This window comes from Penaeus vannamei, chromosome 16, assembly GCF_042767895.1.
Source record: "Penaeus vannamei isolate JL-2024 chromosome 16, ASM4276789v1, whole genome shotgun sequence".
In the NCBI taxonomy this organism is placed as follows: Eukaryota; Metazoa; Arthropoda; class Malacostraca; order Decapoda; family Penaeidae; genus Penaeus; species Penaeus vannamei.
Genome location: NC_091564.1, coordinates 15,898,501 through 15,911,000, shown reverse-complemented (window position 1 = coordinate 15,911,000; position 12,500 = coordinate 15,898,501). Strand labels below are relative to the sequence as shown.

At 36.0% G+C, this 12,500-nt stretch overlaps 1 protein-coding gene across 7 annotated transcripts in view; it reads right to left on the bottom strand.

The window, feature by feature from the left end:
• Positions 1 to 12,500, bottom strand: part of LOC113811739 (L-fucose kinase) — a 13,391-nt gene that overhangs the window by 61 nt on the left and 830 nt on the right. For all 7 annotated transcript variants that reach the window (XM_070131269.1, XM_027363533.2, XM_027363535.2 and 4 more), the window contains exons 2-16: positions 12,227 to 12,321; positions 11,743 to 11,948; positions 10,531 to 10,710; positions 8,719 to 8,938; positions 7,591 to 7,742; positions 7,296 to 7,435; positions 6,339 to 7,168; positions 5,868 to 6,055; positions 4,691 to 4,825; positions 4,281 to 4,463; positions 3,908 to 4,143; positions 2,956 to 3,157; positions 2,492 to 2,632; positions 1,297 to 1,506; positions 1 to 816 (exon numbers count right to left, since the gene is read on the bottom strand). The exon at positions 1 to 816 is cut by the window's left edge and continues 61 nt beyond it. In XM_070131269.1, the coding sequence (XP_069987370.1) occupies positions 562 to 816; positions 1,297 to 1,506; positions 2,492 to 2,632; positions 2,956 to 3,157; positions 3,908 to 4,143; positions 4,281 to 4,463; positions 4,691 to 4,825; positions 5,868 to 6,055; positions 6,339 to 7,168; positions 7,296 to 7,435; positions 7,591 to 7,742; positions 8,719 to 8,938; positions 10,531 to 10,710; positions 11,743 to 11,948; positions 12,227 to 12,321 (3,373 nt within the window). In that variant the 3' untranslated portion in view covers positions 1 to 561. The remainder of the gene's footprint in view (positions 817 to 1,296; positions 1,507 to 2,491; positions 2,633 to 2,955; positions 3,158 to 3,907; positions 4,144 to 4,280; positions 4,464 to 4,690; positions 4,826 to 5,867; positions 6,056 to 6,338; positions 7,169 to 7,295; positions 7,436 to 7,590; positions 7,743 to 8,718; positions 8,939 to 10,530; positions 10,711 to 11,742; positions 11,949 to 12,226; positions 12,322 to 12,500) is intronic.

Here is a 12,500-nt window from a genome sequence, read left to right as displayed (position 1 = left end):
ACTGCTTTCACATAAATATGGCAACATATTCAATCCAACCTCAAGTAGAAAAATACCCAAGTCTAGGGTGAACAGATGCATTATGGATGATTTTTTCCTTGTCTTTAGTTTATTAGCAACAACAGTACCATGCAACATCTACTAAACATATTACATTGCATGTTGGTTGTTATTCATGGAAATTTGTGGGAAAATATCTTGTCATTATTAACAAAAATAGTATCAATAATTTATATAGTATTCTATTCTTCATCTACTCAAATATAAAAGGTACCACAAAATATACTACAAGAAAATACTGTATTGCAACATATCACCCTTAAAATATACCAAGACTTTAATAAAAATCACACTTACAAATTCACAATTACTCATTTAATATTTAGCACCACAAATTATTTTATATTCATCAAATAAAAACTCATACCTCTTTCAACTCACATTCTGTAACATTTTATTTCATTTACGAACTTACCCATATTCATATTTAGTATCAACAGTGATTCAAAACAAGTCAAACCAAAACTCGCATCTATTTTAAACTTACACCCACCGAACCTTTTACTGTAGACTCCTCAACTTTTCAGCAGTTAGAATCTCTTCATTATCTGGGGTCTGGAGGGCTTCTCCTCCAACCCACAGCTCTAACCCTTCCTGATCGATCTCTACTGCGTCAATGCTCAGCTCTTCTGGAATCACGTCACTTGGGAGAGGGTTTGAAAGGGTCTTCAGGGCATAAAGGTAGCCTCCTCCTCCAGCACCAGCTAAGGACATTCCTAGACAGTGATTCTTCAAGGATGACATCAGTTTCATTACCTGAAATTTGTTAATTGAATGTCGGTTTACTATATTTTTCTTTTCTTTCTTCTTCTTTTTTACTTTTACTCTTCCCCATCTCCCACTGAATTTCTCTCTTTCTCTTTCTCTCTGTGTCTGTATGTGTCTGTCTGTCTCTCACTCTGTGTATATCTGTCTTTTTTACTTTTACTCTTATCTCCCACCTTCCTCCCTTCCCTCAACTCTTTTTTCTTTCTCTATTTGCATCTGCGTCTGCGTGAGTGTGTGTGTGTGTGTGTGTGTGTGGGGGGGGGGGTTATGTGGGTATGTGGGTATGTGGGTATGTGGGTGTGGGTGTGGATGTGGGTGGAGGTGGACTTGAGGTTGCATGCTTGTGCGTGTGTGCTTGCGTGTATGCATGTGTGTATGCAGGGGTGTGTTACTCTGTCTGTCTGTCTGTCCATCTCAAATTCTTGCTTTCTTCTCTCCTCTCATTCCTCCTTAATCCACAAATCTCACCTTGCCAGGCTCACAACCAGAAGCAACCATCTTCTTGAGGCTCCAATATTTATCTATACAGTGCCCTAATTCCTTCCTGTCCCCTTCCAACACTGCTGCAGCTGCATCAATGGCTAACCGTTGGAGTTTGGAGAAGCACTCAATGATGGTGGAGTCCCGTGCATACCAGTTGCGAATGACAGTTTGCAGCAAGTTTCTGGCAAGCCGGACCTGTGAATCAATACAAATCAGAAATTGCTTTGGTTCCTTGGAGTATTACTGTACTGCTTATATTAGATTTAAATATGCAGAAAAAAATAATATACAAAAGGGCATTCTTAAGAGAAGGGTCATAAGATTAACAAAAAACTGTGGTAAAGATGTTATTCAGTTATGATGGTATGTCACAGAAATGCTTGTGCCAATATGTCCATATAACAGGAAACCTCCTAATTACTTAAAATTACTTACTTGAAGAATGGTATTCTGAAAAACTAAAAATATGATGGTTTTATGTTGACTAGAAATACTAAGTAATCCTACCAAGTGACCCAACTTATTTTTATCAGCGTAAATTTTGATACTTGGCCTGATCAAAGATATGAGCTTGATGATCATCTGATAAATAATGAGAACATTCAGAGAGTATGGACTAGTGTAATTCCTTTTAATGGAAAATATTTGCAATTCTAATTTTTTAAAAATAATAATAATAATAATAAATAAATAAATAAAAATGAAAAAAAAAAAAAAATATCTTGTATACTCATATTGCATTAAAATGGAAAAATATAGAAATAGATATAGAAACATGCAAAAAACAAACAGCTAATCACAAAAAGATGAGCTCAATGAAAGGGACCTGAATGCCAAAATTTTACTAATTTCAGTATCAAATCCTAAACCAACAGACACAAATCAAATGCTGGCAATATCACACAAAAATTTACATTATAACAAACATGTATGTGCATTTATATACAATGGCTAAAGTTACTTTTATTTACAGTATTTATTTATCCATCAATATTTTTTCATATGAAAATCATTTTTCTATCACAAGCAATTTAAAACTAAAAGGTCAAAGGTCAAAGCATACTTATCACAAATTCTTCAATGCCACTGCAAGACATTCCAGACAATAAATTAAGATGGAAAAAGGGAGAGAGGAAAAAACTGGGTGAAGCAGGGAAGAAGAAAGACATGGTTATGTTACCTTGCCTGTGTACAAAAGTAGTAGATGATTGTTAAGGAAGTCCAGCATCTCTGCAGGAAGAGGTATCTTGTACATATTTACTGTCACTGGTGTCCCAACATTACTGACACCCAATTTGGCACCACCTACTAATCCTCCCACCTGTTGAAACAAATAAATGTAAAATCCTGCTACATATAGACAGTTTTAAAAATAACTCCTGACAGAAAACTTTCAAATCAGTGGTATAAGTATACATTACTAATACATCAAAACTAATTCATGTGTAGGTGTAACTAGTAATTATACAGGTATATTACATTCAAAAGAAATAATATATGTTCAAGTCTAAATTTTGATCTCACATTTATTTTTTTAACCAAAATATACCAAAACCCAAGACATGGATTTTAGACTCCTACTAAGCATGCATATACCCAGTCATAAACTTACATCATCAATTCATATACTTGTATCAACCTTACCTGATCTTGCCATCCTCCTCCTGTGGTTAGTCTCTGCTCAATAGTAAGTGTTGCATGCACAAGGTGAGAGTGGGATGGAGGTGGATGGCCTAACAGCACAGCCATTGCTGACACTAGAGTTCCAGCAAGAAGACTGCTTCCTCCTAGACCTGATCCCTGAGGCAGCTGTGACCACACTTCAACCTCCACACCTGCATTGTAACTAGAATAGATATATATTTGTTTATACAAAAATTCCTTTTTATACTTTTAATGTCAAAATTCTGATACATCAGACATTGTGTTTCAGCAAAATGATTTTTTTCTATACAGTTCCTGCTGATGCAAACTTCTCCTAAGGTTTCAGACCCTAAGCCAATTGTGACACACATTTTGGGAACTACTGGTTTCTGATATTGCTTTTACATTTCTTGCAAACAATACCTAATATGTTGCCTGTAATAACAGGTAATGATAGATGGCAATGGTGCAAGCAGATACATTAATTGCACTCTATCTCACATCCCTGTTTTATTTCAGTTGTTTATATTACTTTTTCATCTTTATTAGCACTTGAAAATGAAATATCAATGCCTGTATGTTTGGTTAGCTTGACATTAAACCATATAAAGAGGAATTAAGTCAAGAGTTCTGGACCCAATAGGTTTTCACACTAAAACCAACTGCAAATGGGATATAACATATCAGCTATATTCAGACTTTAGCAGGGAAATTTAATAGATCTTACAGCCAAAACAACAAATAAATAACAGTAATACACTAATATAAAATTGAAAGACTTTGCTGAACCCTTCAAAATTCAGAAAGAGCATTTTTTTTATCTCACATCTTTAAAAACATACTTGAATAAAGATAAGGAACTTCTACTCTCAGAACACTTACCAAAATGGAACTGAAGCAATGGTTTATATAAGCATGTTGTAGTCACTGGTAATACCAAGAAAATATTTACCGCTCATTCAACTGCGACATCAAAGTATCCTCGCTGTGGAGATCCACCAAGCGGCAGTAGAGCAGGACAACTTTTACAAGAGCACCTGGAGCCACAGGGTTATCATAATCACCAAGTTGCTCTAACTGGCTCCATGTCAAGCGTACATCACCCCCTGACCAGTCACGGAGAACACACACAATGTGGGGTTCAGGAATGAACCTGACACGAGCACCAATTGGTTTCTTCTTGTTAATCTATAAAATATTTTATGAAGTTAGTTGTCTATATAAGACTTATTCAGACATAACAACTTCAACTCTCTTTCTGTGGGTAGATAAAAATCTTTTCTCATATCAATACACATTAAAAATACACAACAGTATCCCTTCACCTTGATAGCAATGTTGAGCACAGCACCCCCCTGCTCATAACAAATGGGAGGTGTATCTGTCCAGCCTCCAGCCAGGTCAATCCTAGCAGGGGAGAGTGCTTCTACCCACACGCCTACAGGGACTTGCTGACGTAAATCCTGTGCTACCCACATAGGGGATACATGCATCTCTGCTGTCTCCACCTGCAAGTTCAGTGTTTTAAGAAAGGGTGAGCTTACTACACCCAGTAAATAATGATGGCACTATTAGAATCTGTGAATTTGGATTTCACTTCTCATTAAACTCCACTTTAAAATAAAAGGGATAGGCAAACTTATTTGTAAATTGGGCAAACTTGACTAAAAACTGGGTATGAAAATGAAAGCAAAACGATATAACTAAAAAATGTTTCCTCACATTTCCAACTTACCAAGTGACTAATGACAATCTGTGAAGCGCGTTCATAATGTCGAGCAGCTCTAATCAAGTCTTCAGGATGACCTGATTGCATCCATGATTTGCAGGTGTCAAACATCAGTTCCATTGCTCCACTCTGGTTCCCTAACTGTACATATGAGAATTTGTCTCATGTTTACCAATATCTATATGCATAAATATTAGTATCCCCATGAAGTTGGACATCCATGAACCAATACACTATTCTGCAAGTAAACCTTTATTTGTTGAATAAATAACTTTCACAGAAAATGATTTCATCCTAGATCTTATATCTGATTAATGATTGGTTTGAATTCATTAATAATGACTTAACATTCCCCTTCCTGCAATATAGCCTCATATTTTCACTTTCTCTATGTTGGAGTTCCTTTGCCGATGAAAGATGAGAATCTCACATAGAATTCCTGAAGCCTGGTAGACCCTATATTACCTTCCTAACCATAAAGGAGAGGAAGAGAAGTAATTTTTCCCATTATCTGTTGTTCTAGACATTAATATTGTTGTACATCCATCAAAATACACAGCAAAATGTTTTTGATTATCCCTTTAGCCTGTTCCTTATTGTTCTTTTGTTGATCTTCCTGTTTTTGTATATTGTTCAATTTCTCAAATTAAATATATGGTAAATGGTCAATATGAATTATCTTGAAACAGAATTAATTCCTTTACTCTAGGATATCTTTCATCTTAGAGTGATTTCTTTCTCAGCTTTCCACCTACAAGAAATATATCCATACTAGATTTATTAACTAGTTTTATTACATTTACTTCACACAATATAGCTACTGTTATAATAATCATTAGTACATAAACATTCATATGAGCTAATCCTCTTCATTATGTTTTAATAAAATCATGCCTTTTTGGTGAGTTTGATATTTTTAGTTCAATGCAAAACCTAACAATCGAGGCAGCTCAGTTCAGCACACATCAAAGATGTGGAGTTTTAAAATATTGTCCCTACACTTTAACATTTATCTTGTACCGGTGACCTCTATGTTAAGCCCAGCATAAAGGCAAAAATACTCTGATGATTTTGTGGTGCCAAGATGTTACGGGATGTTAACTGTTAATAATCATATTACAATATCATGAACCCTGGCAAACAATTTAAAAATCATTTCTGTGCTAAAAGGGCTAGCACGTACTTTCAGCTGCTGAAGGGCATTCCTCCACTGAGGGTTAGCTGCAGGACCACTTCTCAACCCTCCATCACCAGCAGCCATGCATCCTAAAAGATCTGCAATGTTGGCTAGCAGTCGTGGAGTAGTAGGACGTTCATGATTCAGTTGCTGATGCAGAACTGTCATGATCTTGTTAACTGAAATCTGTCCACCTATGAAAGACAAAAGAGTTGTTTAAACAGTTTGAACAATTTTCACTAATAAAATTATACAGTTTATATCAATTCAACTTTCTGAATATCACTGCAACTATGTAAGACTGAACAGTGAATTAAAAGAAAAATCGTTCAACTTAAAATAATCAGACATAATGAAAACAATATTATGTCAAATTCTAATGTGGCAAAAGGGATCATTTCAAAGCCTGTTTAAATTTTAATGCAAAATATCTTCCACAAGAATAATGCCAAACAACATGAAAGATGAAATACTCACTTGCTGCTATATACTCAAATACAGGAAGGAGAGATTTTCCACCTAATTCACTTGAAGTGGCTTCTATGATTTGCTCAGCAATTTTAAGATAAATATCCTCATGTTGCTTTATGAGTTTATGCATTATGTTGCTTTCTATAGCATCAAGAAGTGAAATCCTAGAGCCCACTTTCCATTCTTCGATCCTAGATTTCCATTCGCTCATGGAAATGTCATCTGTAAGTGTTTTTACCATGATGGCCAAACTCTGAATTTGTTCCTCCTTTGAAATTTTATTTGAAAACAGCTTTGCAGTCAAGAATGTTTGGTGGTGACTTGCCTGGTTTGGCCACAGTATGTCTGGACTTAATCCTGTCCTTTTCATAAATACTGGCCAGTCTGTGTTGAATATTTTTGCTTCCTTCTCCTGGTAATGCAGGCTCAACTGGTCTTTAATTCCATAACAAGTTATAACATCTTGTACACTTGTAGGATGCATCTGCCATACACAGTCACCAGCAAGCTGAAGCTGTAATCTTGCACATGGCAGCTGGAAGCCAGACAAAGTACTCAAGCCAGAACACTCTAGAGCAACATCTTTGCCAATCCATGAGTCCACAATGAAAAGATCTTTGCCTGTTGACTTCACACTTCCTTCTATGTAAGCATTGATTGTTTTCACTGCACCACTAGTTGGTACATGGAGATGGCTATTGCCCACACAACTTGGAGCAAGCAATGGCAATATAATGGATTCATATGTTAAATGTGATGCTAAATAATGATGCCTGGTGCCTTCTAGAGAATGGAACACTGCCTTCAATCCTTGCAATTGTTTCCATATTTGAAGTCTGAAAAAAAAGGAAAAGTATTGAAATTTTGGGATATCTGAAGTGTGAACACAAGACCAATTAAAAAATAGGTTTGGTGATATAATACTGAATATCATAGCTTAATTCACAAGTTCGTAGGACCAACCTGGCAGTGTGTAACTCCTGCACTGCTGTGATATCATACTTGGCAACCTGAGCGTACATAGCCCCACACTGACCTGACAGGTACTCTTTCTCCTCCACACCACTACATAATGGCAGTAACAAGTCAAAGTATAATGAAACCTGGAACCAATTCCATATGAAAATACATTAAATGCAGTGATTATTCTTTTCTCATCTTCTCACTGATTGTTGATAATACTATTTCATTCAGAAATGAAATCTGATAACCCTACAATACTTTCATATCCTACTCGCAAAAAAATGTATAGACATACCTGTAATGGTGGAATTCCACTATCTGTTCCATAGTATGTGCATCTATCAAGAGGAGGGAGCGTGTGTAACCCCAGCAACTGCTCTGTCAAAGATGCACTAAGAAACACAAGGCCTGAGATGACAGGTGCTTCATCCTTCATAAATACTTCCTCTGTAACAAAAACAAAAGAATGTGATGAAAAATATCATCTACAAGGAACACATTTCCAGATTAGAAAACCAACCTATTTAAATCTACTTATAATTTGTAGCATCCAAGTCAAAATAAATTAATACAATCACTGGAAAATTCAATTCACATTCAATATGGAGAAAGCTAATACCTAGTCCTGTATCTTGTATGTGTGACTTTAACCCATAAACTGCACAATAGAGTTCTGGCAGGGTTACCAAGATGCACAATTATTGGCATAGAAAAATAGTTTTCAAAAGTGAATTTTTTTGTTCTAGATTTAAAAATTGCATGGAAAATATAGGAAAACCAAATACTGGTTCATCATTTATCTTAGTTCAGGTGTATTGGTGTAGCAAAGTTCCCTGAACTGCCAAACATCATTTCAAGATATATGGTAGTGGAATATAAGCCGCCAATTATAAAAATAGCCTTTGTATCATTTGATGTACATCACAGTTACATGCTGTTCTTCATATGATGCATGTCCCAGTTTACAGGTTAATTTACGTCTGACACATTTCATTTACTCTATTTCCTTGTAGTAATAAAACATTTTTTAAAAATGCTATTTGACAAACGATTCTGACTGGGAAGTATAACAAAATTCTTCATTAACTATTGCAACACACCCCTTGTGGTAATATATATAAAACTGAACTCTGGGTGAGCAAAACACAAGAGACAAAACAATCTGATATTTTTTTCTCAAGTATTTTATAAATTAAATATGAGTAAAATATTCTGAAAGAGCTCTGCAACAATGTAATTTCTAAGTTACTAGTTCTATTCAATTCAATTCTAGTTTAAATTTTGATCTAGAATCACCATGTAAAGAGTGTTGGCAAAAACTTTTCATAAAAGTAATCTTATATGTAAAAAAAAATTATACTTAGACATACTATCAAATCAATACAAAAACATAAATACATAATTTTAAAATAAACATTCTTACTCATTCTGTCCAATGGCATCTTATACTCCATCCTTAAAATATTCTTTCTTCCATCAGTAATGACAGTGCCATGATGAGTGGCTTGTTTAAAGGGCGTCTTGATGGTGCATACAACAGCACCATTGACACCATCTGTATCAGGAGCTTGAATTTGTGGTGAATTTGGAATGAAGGCATCAAGAGAGGTCACCCAGACTCCTGTGTTGCTCTTCCTTCCTACCTGCAAGAAAAGGTAACAACTCAAACCTTTTTATATAAAGGAAGGATATCATTTGTGGAAAATAATGCTTACTATTTTTCTGGACTGGAAATAGAAAACTGTAATTTTTCTATGTGAATATTCCCATGAACTTTCCTTCAGTCTGAGCATAAAATTAGAAAATGGACCCAGAGTATCGAAAGAGCTCTATATACAAAAAAATTCCATAAACTAAATCAGGGTATCATGATCATGTACTCAAGTTTATATTTTTCTTCTGTAGGCACTTATCAGTCTTTCAACATTTTTCTTCTCTTCAAATATTGTTAATGTCAATATGGCAAAAACAAATGAGGACAATAATGTAAATGATAAGAGCACAGTTTTGCACTCATAACCTAATTCTAATCTTCCTTAATGGATGAACTATGCTACACTGGAAAGCCAAATATGAACATAAAATAAGTGGGGGGAAGGGAAGGGAAGGGAAGGGAAGGGAAGGGAAGGGAAGGGAAGGGAAGGGAAGGGAAGGGAAGGGAAGGGAAGGGAAGGGAAGGGAAGGGAAGGGAAGGGAAGGGAAGGGAAGGGAAGGGAAGGGAAGGGAAGGGAAGGGAAGGGAAGGGGAGGGAAGGGACGGGAAGGGAAGGGAAGGGAAGGGAAGGGAAGGGAAGGGAAGGGAAGGGAAGGGAAGGGAAGGGAAGGGAAGGGAACGGAAGGGAAGGGAAGGGAAGGGAAGGGAAGGGAAGGGACAGGGAAGGGAAGTGAAGGGACAGGGAAGGGAAGTGAAGTGAAGTGAAGGGACAGGGAAGGGAAGGGAAGGGAAGGGAAGGGAAGGGAAGGGAAGGGAAGGGAAGGGAAGGGAAGGGAAGGGAAGGGAAGGGAAGGGATGGGAAGGGAAGGGAAGGGAAGGGAAGGGAAGGGAAGGGAAGGGAAGGGAAGGGAAGGGGAGAGGAGAGAAGAGAGGAGAAGAGAGGAGAGAAGAGAAGAGAAGAGAAGAGAGAGGAGAGGAGAGAATAGAAGAGAAGAGAGAGGAGAAGAGAAGAGAGAGGAGAGAAGAGAAGAGAAGAGAAGAGAAGAGAAGAGAAGAGAAGAGAAAAGAAAAGAAAAGAAAAGAAAAGAAAAGAAAAGAAAAGAAAAGAAAAGAAAAGAAAAGAAAAGAAAAGAAAAGAAAAGAAAAGAAAAGAAAAGAAAAGAAAAGAAAAGAAAAGAAAAGAAAAGAAAAGAAGAGAAAAGAAAAGAAAAGAAAAGAAAAGAAAAGAAAAGAAAAGAAAAGAAAAGAAAAGAAAAGAAAAGAAAAGAAAAGAAAAGAAAAGAAAAGAAAAGAAAAGAAAAGAAAAGAAAAGAAAAGAAAAGAAAAAGAAAAGAAAAGAAAAAAAAATAAAGAAAGAAAAAGAAAAAAAGAAAAAGAAGAAAAAAAATACATATATAGACAGATAGATAGATATATACATAAATATATATAGATACATACATACATACATGCATATATATAAGGCTAAAAGATTTATAACCCTGGGTATTACAAATATTTCTACAAAGGCCTAACCATAGTTACTGAGAATACAAGAAGCATCCTTCTGTAGAAATAAATCAGACACACCAAATAAACTTACTTTTGTTGCCATCCAAATAACATGCTGGAGCAGTGTTGGGGGTGTTGCCATGGCTCTCTGAGAGACGCAGGCTAACTCAGGAGGAACATACAGGAAGGGCGAGCCACCTGGGGAGTGTGCCAAGACCCGACCATGGTGAACCACTAAGAAGCGGCTGTTGTAAACCAATTCACTGCTTATCTGTTGGTATGCATAGCGTTACTATAATCACAACGCTATATTGATGTAAATTCACTGGAAGTTTTCACAAAGTATAGAAAATATATTACTTCTTTAAAAATAATACTCTGAGAGGAAAGATCACTTATTCCTATATAGACTACAATACTGTATATGAATATACATTTTTAAAATTAATACTGATGCAATAATTCCCAAGAGTAATCAAATAAGAGCATATCTATACTTAGTTTCTGAACACCATACTGCAATAAACACAAGAAAAAACATAAACAAGAAGCAGTTGTTACCCACAGGAATCATTTTCAAGTATAATTTCTGTGGATTAAAGGATAGTGCACTCAGGCAAGCTGACAGATTACCTGGTGGTAAAGGTGTGACTAGAGAACATTAAGCTTTATATTATACAATACCATTTGTTTTTTATATATATGTTAAGAAGGCACCTGATACAGCGGCTCTCAAAATTGAGCTTCTTTCTTGTAATCAGATCATCTATGTTTTATCACAGTCCACTAAAGCTATGATGTGCTCTATTATGGATGTCCTACACTCTGAACACAAGAGTGTTGCAGTATCAATTGATTACTGCAACCTCCATGCTTTACACACAAGCAAAGGCCAACAAAATTCTGCAACATGAGGTAGAGATTGGATTGATTTCTTATCTGACAATAAATCACAAGAGAGATCTATAGGCTTTATCTTGCCCAAACAGGTAGTAGAGACTTCGAAGTCTTTCCAGTTAGCCCAGTGGAAAATATTGGAGAATCTCCTAAACATTTACCAATTTTTGTATGTCATACATCTACACATATATAAATACATAAATACCTAGATATTAGTGCACACAGACATAGACACAGAGTAAATTCAAAACTTCCTTGACAAATTTAGAAAATAAATAAGCATTATTGAGGGAAACTGTGTGTAAACAAATTGTTACTCAAAATACGATTTTTGAAGGGAGAAAGGAGTATTTGTTATGTTCTATAAACAAAAAAACTAAAATGCTCCAGGAAGCCAAAATACCGTAGTGTGATTCCTCTTTGCCGAGAGCCTCTCCACTGCCACAAGGAGTGCATTGATGGTCGCTCCACCACTACCTACTCCTTGCTCTAACCGACATGTTTTACTTGCACTTTCTTCTTTGGATATCTTCTCCCACTGAGGGTCATCCACTACCATGAGAAGTTCATGGCTGGGTAACAACCCCACCTTTGCTAGACGGCTGCATTCTGGAAATTAGAGCAAATTTTTTGTAAAACTATGAAATGCAAAAACAAATCTCAATTATTTTCCTGAATTACTTAATGCTGGGCTACAATGTTTAAAAACTCCCCATACAGCAAGAGAAAACTTGGATCCTTTTAACACATCTATTGACGAATTTTCCTTGCAGAAGAATCAGTCACAATATTGGCAACAAAATGACCCATCAATTGAAACCGTTCTCTGGTTAGCTTGAAGTGACCTTTACAAGGCATGGCACTCGCACATTAGCTTAAAAACCAACCTTTCTCCAGGCCTTCCCTTATTATGGCAGTGGAACAGGTCACCACAATTGCTGTCCAGTGATCCTCCATTCTCCAAGTTCTATGTTGCATCTGCCTGCAAAGCCAATATTAAGGTGTGAATCTTTGTAGATGAAAATAAAATAAATTTAAAAAAATAAAATAATTTTTCAAACATTACAATGTAATAAATAAAATACAAATATCTAATATTGACTGGTCTGGCCATTTCACTTCTTTACAACATAAATACCTAGGAGTGTCCTTCTGTATACC